This window comes from Amblyraja radiata, chromosome 9 (genome assembly GCF_010909765.2).
Source record: "Amblyraja radiata isolate CabotCenter1 chromosome 9, sAmbRad1.1.pri, whole genome shotgun sequence".
NCBI lineage: Eukaryota > Metazoa > Chordata > Chondrichthyes > Rajiformes > Rajidae > Amblyraja > Amblyraja radiata.
In genome coordinates this window covers 14,639,950-14,655,113 of record NC_045964.1, presented here as the reverse complement: position 1 = coordinate 14,655,113, position 15,164 = coordinate 14,639,950, and the positions used below count along the sequence as shown (strand labels likewise).

Below are 15,164 nucleotides of genomic sequence, written 5' to 3'. Positions count from 1 at the left end.
CACCAACTGTGATAGTTAATAATATGGAGAATAGTGGTGCACTGCTTAAAAACAGGGATGATGAGCCTGATCTTTGATCCTTGGATGTATTTAACCCTAAAATGTTCCAATAATTCCAATAAAGATATTTTCTCATCTTTAGATATTTTGAAGCTGTGCAAAACTCAACACGCAACAGGGTTCACGTTGAACTGTCATTTGATTTGGAAAATGGAGAGTTCCTCTGTCCGCTGTGCAAGACTCTGTGTAATACTGTCATCCCGGTCATTCCACTGCAAGCACACAGTCTAGACAGGTATGTACATTAGCAGTCTAATTATTCAAAATATTATTAAAATACAATTATGTAAAAACTTATAGTGTAAATAAATTGATGCTTCGCTGTTTCAATTATCATATCTACCTCAAACCACAAAACTTGTTGTTATTCCATGTTTCCAGCCTCTGCAGTTAATTACTTCTTAATTAATGATGCCAAGTACTATTGATGCAATGCATTTAAAAATTGTTCTCAAAAGGTATCTCAACTTTCACACTTCAATTCATCTTTTAGTTGCTATCTCACTTTCTGTTAAGCTGCTGCTTTGGTTTTCTCTTCTCTCACTTGATCTCCTGTTGGTGCTGCACAATGGCATGACCTCTGACATCCCAGTGTCGCATTGTCAAGGCTCAGATAGGGCCAAATTAAATTTAAATAATTCGTAGTTTGAAGTAAATCTTGTACGAGACTGAAAGGCAACTAAATGAAGTGTCATGGTTTTAGAAAATTTGCTTTGTATGAAGGTTGTTGTTTAAAATAGTATATTTCAATAGTATGGTTAGGAGAGTCTTTTTTATAACTTGTTTTATTTGTTGTATTGCAGCAAAGATACAGAAACAATAGCAGATATGCTCACTTTACCTCGGTGGCTAGAAAACGTCTTGGCAAGAATAAATGGTTTAATCGCTTCAGGCACAAAAGGTGTGTATGTGAGGTAAATGTATGTCAATGAGAAAGGATATGTTGGGAAACCAAATTCAGCCGTAGTCTGACATAAGATCAAGCAAAAGTATCATAGTGAGACAACACAGCCTTCTGGTGACACGAAGAACTGCAGATGCTGGAACCGTGCACAGACACTGGAAGGTTTGAGTATCTCAGCAGGTCAGGCAGCATCCCTGGAGGATGTGGAGAGGCAACCATGTCCAGGCTGATTCGATAGGTGACTCACTGTTAATTATCTATATTAAGAATATGGATGTCCATTTAGACAGTAGAATTAGTGAATTTGTAGATAAGGTGTGAATTGGTGGTGGTGTTGACATTGAAGAAGGTAGTCAGGTTGCAGGACATTATTGACAAGTGGTAAGATAAGCAGAGTAATGACAGAAATAATTTATTCTTGGTAAGTGTGAGGTGATGCATTTTGGGTTGACCAATGTAGGTGTGGCATACACCATGAATAAAACAGAAAAGTACAACACTGGAACATTTCCATTGCACCTATAACCTCACTCTATTTGTGCATGTGACAGTGTTTCCACTTTGAAGGAAAATACCCGAAATTCGGGAAATTCTGGTTGTCTTTGGGTAATTTCAGGGAAATGGAATCGTTTCCGGAAATTTCCGCATCTGGCCTGCAAAGAGGCGTAAAGGTAATACACACAGCACTGCCGGTTTGATGCTCAACAGTTTAAACAGAGCACTGTCAGTTTAACGTGTGGGAATTTAAACAAAGAGCTGTCGGCTGCAGCGCTATGTGTTCTAAATATAGCGATACTGGCTGCAGCGCTATGGGCTTTAAACATAGCGCTATGGCCACAGCGCTATGGGTCACAGACTGCTCGGGAAAATTCTCGTATAACAATGAGTCTTTGGAATTCTCAGTGGAAGTTGAGCCTTTAATTATTTTTCAGGCAGTGGTAGAATTCTGGATAAGCCTAGTGGTGAAAAGTTACCAGTGGGCGGTGGGATTGCAGTTACATTGGGATTGGCCTTTATGTTACAGAAAGATGGGTGTGCTCAAGGGGCCGAGGGGAGGGAGAGTGGGAGGGAGAGAGGAGGAGGGAGGGAAGGAGGGAGGGAGGGAGAGAAGGAAGGAGAGAGAGAGGGGAAGGGAGAGAATGAGGGGGAGTGAGGGAGAGAGGGATGGAGGGAGGGAAGCAGGGAGATCGAGGGAGGGACGAAGAGAGGGAGGGATGGATGGAGGGAGAGAGAGAGAGCAGAGTCTGAGACACATGAGAGCAGGTTGAAAAAACAAAGACAACAAAAGCTGTTGGAGGCAACAAAAGCTGCCTTGCATACTGTACAAGTGAGTAACAGAAGCAGGCAGATATGGTGTAGTTACATAGATCTGTTTTGCCTTGTTCTTCTTTGTGTTGTTAATGTGTGTCCGCGAAATAAACCCAACCACAAATAGCACGCAGGAAGCATTTTTGAAAATTTCAGAAAATACCATCAAATTCCAGGAAATTTGGAATTCTATGTACGGAATTTGTTTTTGAGGTATGGAAGCACTGGCATGTGACAATGAACGTGACTTGACTGGAACAGGCCCTTTGCCCGTAATGTCTGTGCCAACCATAATACCAAAGTAAACTAACCCCATCTGCCTGCATGTGATCCACATCCCTCCATTCCCTGCATATTAATATGCCTGTTTGAATGCCACATAAATGTCAGCATCACATGAGCATAGATGGTGCGAGTGGTAAGAAACATTTCCCATAGCAGAAGTATCTAAAACTAGACGGCATAAGGTTTAAGGGAAGGGAAGGAGGGTTGGAGAAGATTTGAGGATGGTTCTTTTCCCCAGAGGGTAGTTGAAATCTGTAATATACTGCCTAAAGGGGAGGTGGAGGCGGAGACTCTCAACATGTAAACAGTATATGAGCTCTTGAATCGCCAAGGCAGAGAAAGTTATGGGTCAATAGCTAATAAATAGGGTTGATATAGATGGGTGCTTAATGGTTGACATGGATGTGGTGGGCTGAAGGACCTGTTTCTTTGCTGTATGACTGACTCTAAGATCATTTATCATCTTGAACGCCTGTATTCACTAAAGTGGAAATCTGGTCCAAAGGACCAGAGCTGAGAGATTAGATTCCAGGTTAATTTTGCATAACCACCTTTTAATCTGCTTCTTCCTGTGGTTAATCTGCTTCTCCTGCACCCACCTACTAAAGATATTCCACAAAGATAAAGATGTGTAATTTGCCAGCAAGGAAATCAGTACAACAGTTTGTCTCTGAGCTGAGCTTCTCCATATTTGAAGCATCAATATAGTACGCTGCTTAATTATTTCTGCAAAATCAGTAGGTTTTTTTTTGTCTAGAGGAGGAAAACAGTCTCGTTCAAGTGAACCCGGTTTCGTGGAAAAATCCTGTGGAATTCAGATCCATCCTCAGCTTTGGAGTTCAATCACCGTACGTAATGCAACATATTTTGTTTTCTCATAAATAAGTACAGCAAAAAGTTTTGACGTCAGTTTCATGCTATTTGTATATTCAACAGCTTTCACCATGGAGTAACAATACAGTTGACCAGGTTCCATGCTTGAGTTCTAACTGAGATGGTTTCTAAAATGATGCCAAATGTCCATCTGTCACTGTTTTGGAAGGAAAAATGGAGCAATGTTGAAAGAAATATCTGGGCCACACTTCCCCAACTCCTGGTTGTTGCCCCTATCATCAGTGCTTCTGAACCTTCTATCTGTGGATATAATTAAATTCTGGCAAAGTGCTGTGGTTGACACCAATGTTCCTCAGCTAAGTAAGCATAAAGATATCCGAAGCATTTTGCTTCCAAGTGCTGTCTGTTTTCCAACAGTAGGTTGCAAAATTGCTTAGTCAATGTCCTTTACCTCTGTATAGAGCAGCTGCAAAAAGCTCCTCAAGCCTGCCCCGCCATTCAATATGATGAAGGCTTGATCTATGCTGGCCTCAACTCCTCTTCTGTGCAGCCCACACTTGCACAAGCCACACAGCCAACACCAGAGTCCAGATCAAATTCTGGTCACGGCAGAAAAAAACTAATTGCTGGAGTAACTCAGCAGGTCAGGCAGTATATGTAGGGGCAAAGGTGTAGTTGGCACTTCAGGCTGAGATCCTACATCAGGACTGAGAGTAGAGGTGGGATAGCCAGTGTAAAGTGACGAGTGCTCTCATGGGTCCTCTCGGTGAGGAAGACAATTGGTGGGACCATGCAAGGAGGGACATGACGGGCAGATGGAGCAATGTGGGGAAAAGGGATGGGTGGAATTGGGAGGCAACGGCAGGTGCGTGAAAAGTAAAGAGGAAGGGGTAGATGGAGTCTGGTGGGGGTTGGGGAGGGTGTAGGTAAAGACTGGGAAGGCAGAAGAGGCTGCAATTGCAGGAATCTGAAGTAAGGAAAGTAATGGGTGGAACCAGTTAAGGGAGGGATATAATTGTCTGGTGGAACCAGGAGGAGATTGGAACTGGGTGACGGGGAAGCGTTCTTGAAGAACTTGTGGGTCAGGAGAGATTGTAGCTTATCTGAAATTGGAACGTTCAGTGTTCATACTATTGGGTTGCAGACTACCCATGCAGAATAGGAGATATTTTTCTTTGCCTTTGGGTTGAGGATTACCCAGGTCTATTTTGGTCAGTGAGATAGCAGCTCTACCTGTGGAACTAAACCCAAACACACATTAATGCCCATTTGAAGGATAATTAGGAACAAAAGATTAATTCAATTAAAGTTAGGAGTGAGAAAATCAAGGAGCAGGTAAATTGTGCTGGTGAAAGATCTTCCTGAATGGCGCAGCATGCACATGAACATTGGGAGAAGAATGGAAAACAGGGGAGAGACAATAACTTTGCCTTCCATCACAGTGAGGAGGAGATTCACTGTGATGGATGTTTGTGTTAATTGTGGGTCTTGGTTTTTTTTCTTGTTGTATGACTGCAGAAACCAAATTTCGTTTGAACTTCATTTGAGGTTCAAATGACAATAAACGGTATTGTATTGAATGAAGGATGGTGGCCTACTCCTGTATCTTGTGTTTTGACCTACATTAGCATTGGAAATAAGGTGAGGTTGGTTTTTAAAGTTATTCTTTTTGTGCTTTGCTAGAGTCATGTATTCGAAGAGCATTGTGGAAATGCTGCTGCTGTTTGCTACTGCTGTGTACCGAGTGGGTCTGAAAGTTGCCCCCAATGAAGCTGATCCGCGAGTCTCACTAATGGCGTGGAGTGCTTGTGCCTTCACAATTCAGTCCACAGGTATGCATATTCTAGTTGCACTTCCAAACAGGGTTAACCCAGAAACTGAAACTGCTTGGATTTCTACTCAAATTGGGCAAATTTCCCCTGATGAGGAGAAAAGAAACAGAAAGCGCAAGAAGAGTACGCACAAGTAGAAACAGCAATGGTAAAGAGATTACAAAATTCACATTTCAAGTTCATCATTTTTTTCTGGGAAAAGTTGGAGATAAAGCAATTTTTATGATGTTATGATTGGGAGGGAGGAAAATAAACAAAGGGGAATAAGATACAAACCTAAACGAGTGGCAATGAAACCAAAAAAAGCTATAGATACTCAGAGATGGTGTAAAGAACAATAAACAATTCATACTTTCATAGTTTCTCTGGTCTTTTACCTAAACAAGTATTTGTCGTTTATTCTTTCTTTCCCCCATCACCTCTTCTCTTTCACTGCTTCGGGATGTGCTTAAAATATCTACTTGTTTAAATTTTCCTCATTTAGAATTGTTAAGTCGATGTGTTATTTCATGAATTATGGGTCCTATTTGAACAGCCACTGTAGTCTAATTACAGAGGAAATCTAAAATGCAATTGTCTCTGTGTCTGCCTGTCTTGCTTACACGCCCCACATCCAATTATTTATACCCGCAAACACCTTGCATCTTCAAACCTCAGGCACTATATTGTATGGATGAAATTTAAAATAAAGCAAGCTCTGTCAATGTGATGTAAATTTATTTTAAGAGCAATTTAAGTTGAGAATGTCAAGAGTTGTTCAGTCCCTAAAGCCAATTCCACCAATTATGGAACTCATAACCACTCTTCTTTTAGACCCCTTTGTTTCTATAACAGTTATTCATCTTGCCTAACAAAAAGTCTTCCGTGATCGCTCTGAGATGTCAATATATCCCCAGGCTTGGCATTATTTTGCAGTGGACACTTACAGATTCCCAATTCATTTTACGTGATATGGTCCCTGCATCATCCCTGAGGAGCCAAAGTTTAATTTTAAAGTTGTGTACTCTGTCAGAAGAAACAGTTTATTTCTATTTATCCTCGTTAATCCAAACTAATGCATTGATATTAGTAAGCGAGCTCTTCAATATACATTGATCAATATTTAGTTATAATTATGAACAAATTATTTATTGTAACATAATGTTCCCTTCCTGCAGAGAACATACTTCATGATGAGGACAAAGTTTTATTCGGGTCACTGCCAGATCGACAGGTAATATTGTGTATTTTGTTATAATTATATTCTGTCAAAGATTATTGCATAAATCTCAAGTGGGCATGTAAACATTGGTGAGCAGGAATTAGATTAATGCTCAAATTGTCTCAGAATTGTGGATTATACTATGTGGCCTTCTTGTCTTGAGATTGCAGATGCACCAGTCTGTTTAGTCTTTTTCCACTGCAATTTACCCTACTCGTTTAAACCTTTATTTTTCAAAAGAGAGATGCAAAAAGCTGGAGTAACTCAGCATCTCTGGAGAAAAGGAATAGGTGATGTTTTGTGTCAGAACTCTTCTTCAGACAGAGATTTCTTCAGTCTGAGGAAGCGTTCCGACCCAAACCATCACTTATTTTCTCCAGAGGCGCTGCCTGACCTGCTGAGTTACTCCAGCACTTTGTGTCTATCTTTGGCATAAACCAGCAACTGCAGTTCCTTCCCACACAGGATTCCCAACATGCCCTGCAGAGTGATATTGGTGTTTACATTCCATGTGCCAACCATTGCTCTCAGTCCACTTTCATCAGCTTGCTGTCAATAGACAATAGGTGCAGGAGTAGGTTATTCGGCCCTTCGAGCCAGCACCGTCAATGCACATTATCCAATAAGGCATCCAAAACCATTCCATTGTTTGTTTTTTTTAAACTGAGTACACTATTTCCTCCAAGAATTCTGTTGATTATTGCCTGCTGCAACTTGCCTTTTAACTTGCCTTCATGTCAGCAGTCCTTAATGTCCTTTTTTCCAGCGAGTGTAATATCAACTCATGTTCTGGGAAATTTGTAATTTAATTCACAAGAACATATAGTTTACAATTCCTGATTAGGGAACACCTTTCTGGAAAATCTAGCAGTTTCTTGCACTGAGTTGGCCGAAGAGGACGGCTGCTTGGTTAATGAAGCTGTGGTGTTTCTGGTAACGCTCAATTGCCCCGGGAATTAAAAATGAAACTGATATTTCTGTTCTCTTTTAACAAACTCTCAAAGGGAAAAAACCCAATTAATATAGAAGGGTCTGTTTCTGTGCATGACTCTCAGTTTTCCTGTGTTTTCTTTAGTCTCTTCTGCTCTTCCCTGCTCATGTGTGGATAACTGGGTTTGTCCTCACTCTGGCTTCCCTGTCTGAACAGAGATGATCCAGTACCATGTCTATGGGAGGGATTTTGAGAAAATTGTTCTGGAAAGCTTAGAAAGTTATGATAGAGTGGTTTGTCATATCCCGGCCAGTCTTCAAGTACCTGTCTATATTAATCCTATTTACCCACAATTAGTCCATAGCATTCTAGGCCTTGTCAATGCAGGTGTTCATATAGATACTTAAATGCTGTGAGAGTCTCTGCCACCATCTCCCTGTCAACTAGTGTATTCCTTCCAGGCGGAGCAAACTCGATGGGCCGAATGGCCTAATTCTGTTCCTATGTCTTTTGTCAGCCTCTAGATGGAAACTTTCTTCCTCTGGACACCTCTCAACTTCTTAGTCCTTAATCTATGGCCTATATTGTGGAGAATATTTTCCAACTATTTATCATACCTATGCTCTAAATAATTTTGTATACCTCACCAGATCCTTCTCCATTTCCTCTGTTCCAAGGATAACTAATCCAGATTATTCAATTTCTTATAAATGAGAGGCTTCAACCCAGGCAACATCCTAATCAGTGCTCTACTATCTGACTACCTCTAAGTGTTAGCATTGGCACCTTGTATCTCTTGTGTTGGAATTTTCTTCAACACTGTATCCTTATCTGTAGCTCTCTAATTGTGCCTTTCCTCTTGTTCCCTACATTCTGACTATCACACTTTCTTCTGAATATCGAAGTAGGGTACTTGCTCATTATCTTCCACTTTTTCAACCTACCAAAGAAGATGTGGCCTTTCATATTAAGTGTGGTGCAGCAGGTAATAGTTGCTGCCTCGGGACTCCAGCCACCCAGGTTCCACCCTGAATCTTGGTTGCTGCATGTGTACAGTTTTCTCGATCTCCCTGTAGGATTCCTCTGATGGCTCCAGTTTTCTCCCACATTCCAAGGAGCTGATCATTTGGTTAAATGGCCTTTGTAAACTACCTTTTAGTGTAGATAGGTAGCAGGAGAATCGGGCTGAAGTTGCTGGGCATGTGGGGGTGGGATTGCACCAAGAACTAGCTCGGTCTCAATAGTCTAAATATCTTCCTATGATGCAAGAAAATATGAATAATAAAGTAATTCCTGCGTCTGTAGAATTTTGAAGATACTGTGTTGTTGTTGGGGAACAATTTTAGACCAATGACCAAATATATTTATTTATTATAGGGTGTAAGCCTGAAGGCAGTTCTGCAGTTTGCTGCTTCTCAGAGAGTGGTCACATCAGCCAAAGTTATCCAGAAGCACTTGATCCGCTTATTGTCGGGTGAGTATACCACGTGAGGCTGGTAAAGGGGAATTTTTTATTGTGATGTGGACTGACTAGAGTTTTGAAGTCACAGTTGGTAACTTCCTTGGTTATAACTATAATTGAAGGAAAGCCAAACTGTTCATGTTCTCGATATAATTTCAATGTCACTTATTTATCTATCCTCTCCATGTGAAAGGGTATGTTTTCCATTTATATTACTAATATTTTCAGTGCATAAATCTCATATTAAATCAAGCCCCAACAGTAACACCTTATGTTAATGAAATTCATTTCTTTGAAATTCATTGCTGTGTGTAAAATGGTGTGGAGGATTATGTGCTGAAGTTAGGAATATGGGATAGAGTTGCCCTGTTGTCTCTGCGCATTATACAGTGCCCTCCATAATGTTTGGGACAAAGACCCATCATTTATTTATTTGCCTCTGTACTCCACAATTTGAGATTTGAATTAGAAAAAATCACATTGTTAAAGTGCACATTGTCAGATTTTAATAAAGGCCATTTTTATACATTTTGGTTTCACCGTTAGAAGTTACAACTATGTTTATACATAGTCCCCAGCATTTCAGGGCACCATCATGTTTGGAACACATGGCTTCACAGGCGTTTGTAATTGCTCAGGTGTGTTTAAATGCCTCCTTAATGCAGGTATAAGAGAACTCTCAGCACCAAGTCTTTCCTCCAGTTTTTCCATCACCTTTGGAAACTTTTATTGCTGTTTATCAAAAAAGGACCAAAGTTGTGCCAATGAAAGTCAAAGAAGCCATTATGAGACTGAAGAACAAGAATAAAACTGTTAGAGACATCAGCCATACCTTAGGCTTACCAAAATCACCTGTTTGGAATATCGTTAAGAAAGAGAGCACTGGTGAGCTTACTAATCGCAAAAGGAAGGGCAGGCCACAGCTGATGACAGAAGAATTCTCTATAATAAAGAAAAATCCCCAAACACCCGTCCGACAGATCAGAAACACTCTTCAGAAGTCAGGTGTGGATTTGTCAATGACCACTGTCCGCAGAAGACTTCATGAACAGAAATACAGAAGCCACACTGCAAGATGCAAACCACTGGTTAGCCGCAAAAGTAGGATGGCCAGGTTACAGTTTGCCAAGAAGTACTTAAAAGAGCAACCACAGTTCTGGAAAAAAGGACGTGGACAGATGAGACAAAGATTAACTTATATCAGAGTGATGGCAAGAGCAAAATATGGAGGAGAGAAGGAACTGCCTAAGATCCAAAGTATACCACCTCATCTGTGAAACACAGTGGTGGGGGTGTTATGGCCTGGGCATGTATGGCTGCTGAAGGTACTGGCTCACTTATCTTCATTGATGATACAACTGCTGATGGTAGTAGCATAATTAATTCCGAAGTGAATGGACACATCCTATCTGCTCAAGTTCAAACAAATACCTCAAAACTCATTGGCTGGTGGTTCATTCTACAGGAAGACAATGATCCCAAACATACTGTTAAAGCAACAAAGGAGTTTTTCAAAGCAAAAAAATGGTCAATTCTTGAGTAGCCAAGTCAATCACCCGATCTGAACCCAATTGAGCATGCCTTTCATATGCTGAAGAGAAAACTGAAGGGGATTAGCCCCCAAAACAAGCATAAGCTAAAGATGGCTGCAATACAGGCCTGGCAGAGCATCACCAGAGAAGACACCCAGCAACTGGTGATATCCATGAATCGCAGACTTCAAGCAGTCATTGCATGCAAAGGATATGCAACAAAATACTAAACATGACTACTTTCATTTACATGACATTGCTGTGTCCCAAACATCATGGTGCCCTGAAATGGGGGGGGACTATGTATAAACACTGCTGTAATTTATACATGGTGAAAGCAAAATGTATAAAAATGGCCTTTGTTAAAATCTGACAATGTGCACTTTAACCACATGTGATTTTATTTTCTACTATAAACCTCAAATTGTGGAGTACAGAGGCAAATAAATAAATGATGGGTCTTTGAACTTTACATGAAATAAGATATCTACCTAGTTCCTCATGGCACAAACTGTCCTAATAGAAAGACTTTTAATTTTACGGAATAATTCACAGTCTGGGTTGTCCAAACTCTACACATCCAGTGAATTGCTCGTCTTTGAGATATGCCATGGAATCTTTTGAAGGGCAGAAAGGGTCTTGACTCAAATATTGCACAAAGGTCAGGTGAAACGCTGAGAGGTTGCAGTTTATAATTGTGGCCTTTATCAACATGAGTATAATTACAGAAATGTCACACTGTTCCTGCATGTTAAAAAAGCTTGGTTGTGCATTTAGCTTCATATCCTATGAATTACATGGCGGAGCTGCTATTTTACAGTGAATGAAACAACAGCCAACGTGTAGAATAATAATAATAATAAATTTTATTTAATGGGCGCCTTTCAAACATCTCAAGGACACCTTACATAGTATATCGGAATAACATATAATCGGAATATAACAATAAGGACATCACAGAGACACAAATTAAAAACAGGATTCAATCCAAAAACAGAAAATCAAAAACACAGTGTGAAGAGGGAGCAGCGGCAGCCAAAGCGCGCCAGCAAAGACCTTGAACTGCAAATTTCTGCCTTGAACTGCAAATATCCCGTACATTCCTGAGCAAGAAAATAATAGTCCCATTCTTCCACTTAATAATCAGCAACTTTACTTGGACCTGCTGAATTTTAAGCATGTACCTGGGCAAAGGCTCAGGAGTGCAGAAAACGGTCATCCAATGAGCTGAACATTGATAGATGTGAATACCCTACATGAAAGGTCTTCTACACGTTGACTGTTGTTTCATTCACTGTAAAATAGCAGCTCTGCCATGTAATTCATAGGATTAGGAAGCTGCCTGGGGGTGCCTTAAAATACAATATAAAACAGGCTCCATTTATCTGTTCATAGATTTCTATCTCGCACTCCTAGCCCAGAAGTAAATTTCAAGCCGTGTTTTTATGACTGAATCAAAGTTTTTTTGTTACTGATTATATGGAGGTTAAACACAGCAAAAAAGCCACAAAGCATTTAATGGGAGCACTGCCAAATAAAAATTTAAAAACTGCAGATGTTGCAAATCTGAAAGGAAAGTGGAAAATGCTGGAAACTCTCAGCAGATCAGGTAGCATCCATGGAGAGAGAAATCATTAATGATAGAGGTCTGGGACCCTTCAGTAGAAATTAAACGTTTTCTGTCTTTCTGGTGGACATATCCCTTGATTGCATCTCATTAATTTCCTGGCTCCCTGCTCACATCTCCTCCTGGATAGAGCAAGACTGAGTTCCCTCTGTCACCGTCATCCACGGCTCTATCCTTCACATGCAATGGATCATCCTTGGTAGTTTCCTCCAACTCCAGCAAAATCCCACCACCCTGACACATCCTAGACCTTCCACTCTCAGCAATGCAAAGGGCCCGCTCCCTTCATGATACCCTGGTCTACTCTTCTGTCCCCACCAACCACTCCCTATCTAATGGCACTTTCCGATGCAACTGCAGGAAATACAACCTCTGTCCTCAAAATTCTTCCCTCTCCACCATCCAGGGACCCAAACATTCTTTCTAGTTGAAGCAGTGATTCACGTGCATTTCTCATCGCATTGGTGATCACTTGCAGCAAAAGTAGAAAGTAATCCTGAACTTTGCTGCCTGCCACCACCTTAATTCACCATCCCACTCTGACCGTTCACTTTGTGACATCCTGCACTGTGATGATGAGGGCCGGTAAGCTCGAGAAATAGCCACCTCATCTTCCATCAGGGCACGTTGCAGCTATCCAAACTCTATTGGATTCTCCAACATTAGGATTCTAAACTCGCTGTTTCCATCAATATCAGAACTTCTGCCTGGCATCATGTTGGCTCTTTTTTTCCTATGCCAATAATCTGGCCTACCAGGCATGTCCCACTCCCTCACCTTTTACAATAAGTTACACAGAAGCATAATAGGCTTCCAGCTGCTACATTAACCCATTTGGTCTTGCCCTGCCAAGGATATTCCCTTTGTTCTACCCATCCCTCCCCTACCTTCTCTGCTGCTGAAATTCCATCTTATTTTTTTCGTCCCAGGTCTATTTTCATTTCAGCTGTGCAAAATCTGCAGTTTTTGTTTGGATTTTCAATGTGGTTAATGTGGTGTTAATAAGTATGTAAAGAAGGAAATAGAGTTCCAGCAATTAGGCAGCTGAAAGCATGGCCATCAATGGTGAATGATTAAATGCAGCCATGAACTGAAGGGCTGTGCGCATGACGAGATGAGATGTGGAGAAGAAGGAAGCTGTGGAGAGGTTTGAAAGGTTGAGAATTTCAAAATTAATGTACCGCCTAGCTGGTTGGGGAGCGTGGTGATGTATGTATTATTGTTGTAATGGCTGCTGCTTTAGATGTAAATTGTATTGATTTGTCTTTCACTGCTGGCTGAACGTGCATCATCTCCTTCTGAATTTGTTCCACACCTGGCACCTCCTCACATTTCAATCATCCTCAGTGAATAATTCTTCTACTGTGCATATATATGCCTGTACGTTGAAACAAACTGAATGGGTTTTATGAATCTTTAAATTATTTTATTGAAAATAACTTTATGTCATCCATTTGTGTATTAACAACTCTCCTGAGATTCAATCTTGCCAAGAAATGTTTTTATATCATGTGATTTGTTTTATATTTTAGTTTTTGTGCCCCATTTGGATGTTGAAGACAATTGGTCATTTCTGGATATTGACTTCTTCCACCTAATGGTACGTTTCTTTGAAGTATTTGAGGGAAATTTGTGAATTTTGTCATATCTAAAAACCTTTCACATAAATTGTAGAAATCTAAACACAGAGTTGTACCTTTTGTTATGCAAGGATATTCATGGCTGTGGGCAAAATTGATTATAGAATTACATTGTTTAGCTGTGACCAATTGAATGGCTTGACAGGGTTGAGAGAGAATATCTTCCTTCTGTTCTTTTAGATTAAACTTGGAGCTTTGTGCCTTTAAACAGATCACTAAGTAGTTCATGTTCAACGAAAGCCCAAATCCTTGTGCAAGCCTCTTTGCTTATGCTATCAGCTGCCAGGGATTACATTGGTTTCCTAGTATGCATCTTGAAAGAAAATAAAGGAGCAATGGTCAGTTCATTAAATATTAATCTAAAATAGTATTTGATTTAATAATGTTTCAAGGTCAGTTTATGTTCCAATTAAGGTACAGTGAAATTTTGAATTACCATACAGCCATAGAAAGTGAAAAACAAGAAGACCCACAACCACATAAAAGTTAACATAGACATCCATCACAGTGCATTCCACATTCCTCACTGTGATGGAAGGCAATAAAGTTCAATCTTCTTCCTCTTGTTCTCCCACGGTTGGGGCAGTCAAACCATCCACAGTTGGAATAAAACTAGAATGATACAGAAACAAGATGAGAGGATAATATTTTTTAACAGCTGGAATTTAGGATCAATCAGCCTCATTGTGCGCAGACTTTCAGATAACATCGTTTTTGAGGGCCTGTTGTCCCAGTCCTTGGTTTTCATAATTCTGCCTATTCTGTGCAGCCTATGACTTAGGGTGGAATGGGTGACGTTTCGGGTCGAGAGGAAAGGTGTCGACCCAAAACGTCACCCATCTCTTCTCTCCAGAGATGCTGCCTGTCCTGCTGAGTTACTCCAGCATTTTGTGTCTAACTCCATTCCTAAGTTGCATCTACTGTCACACCGCAAGTAGCTGGTTGGTTGCAGTATAATTTTAAAGTGTTGTTACATCTAATTTATTTTTTTCAGGTAAGTCTAGTCTTGGCATTTCCTTCGTTGTATTGGGAGGAAACGGTGGAGCTGCAACCCTCAGATATCAGCTGTGCATTCAACAACCTCTACCTCTTCCACCTGGTTACCATGGCACACATTGTGCAGATACTTTTTACCTCAACAACAGGTGAGTTTTGAAATACTGCAAGCGAGTCACTGTGATCTAAAGGTTACCATTTGTACAAATAGCATTATAAATAAAGTTATATAGTGAGATCAAATAGGCTGGGACGGTATTCCCTGGCGTGAAGGAGGCTGAGAGGTGACCCTATAGAGATTTATAAAATCGTGAGGGGCATATATGGAATGGATGGTCATTGTCTATTTCCCTGGGTAGGGAAGACTAAAACTAGAGGGCACAGATTTAAGGTGAGAGGGGAAAGATTTAAATGGGACTTGTAGGCAAGTTTTTCACACAGTGGATGGTGGTTGGAATGAGTTGCCAGAGGAAGCGGTAGATGTAAGTAGAAATGTAACATTTAACAGTCATTTGAACAGGTACATGGATTGGAAAGGTTCAGAGGGATATA

The 15,164-nt window shown here is 40.5% G+C and overlaps 1 protein-coding gene across 1 annotated transcript in view; it reads left to right on the top strand.

Moving 5' to 3' along the window:
- ubr1 (ubiquitin protein ligase E3 component n-recognin 1) overlaps positions 1-15,164 on the top strand; it is a 142,121-nt gene that overhangs the window by 107,140 nt on the left and 19,817 nt on the right. The window contains exons 32-39 of the mRNA XM_033026751.1: positions 143-295; positions 864-961; positions 3,315-3,405; positions 5,075-5,223; positions 6,381-6,436; positions 8,733-8,829; positions 13,509-13,576; positions 14,611-14,761. Coding sequence (XP_032882642.1) covers positions 143-295; positions 864-961; positions 3,315-3,405; positions 5,075-5,223; positions 6,381-6,436; positions 8,733-8,829; positions 13,509-13,576; positions 14,611-14,761 — 863 coding nt within the window. The remainder of the gene's footprint in view (positions 1-142; positions 296-863; positions 962-3,314; positions 3,406-5,074; positions 5,224-6,380; positions 6,437-8,732; positions 8,830-13,508; positions 13,577-14,610; positions 14,762-15,164) is intronic.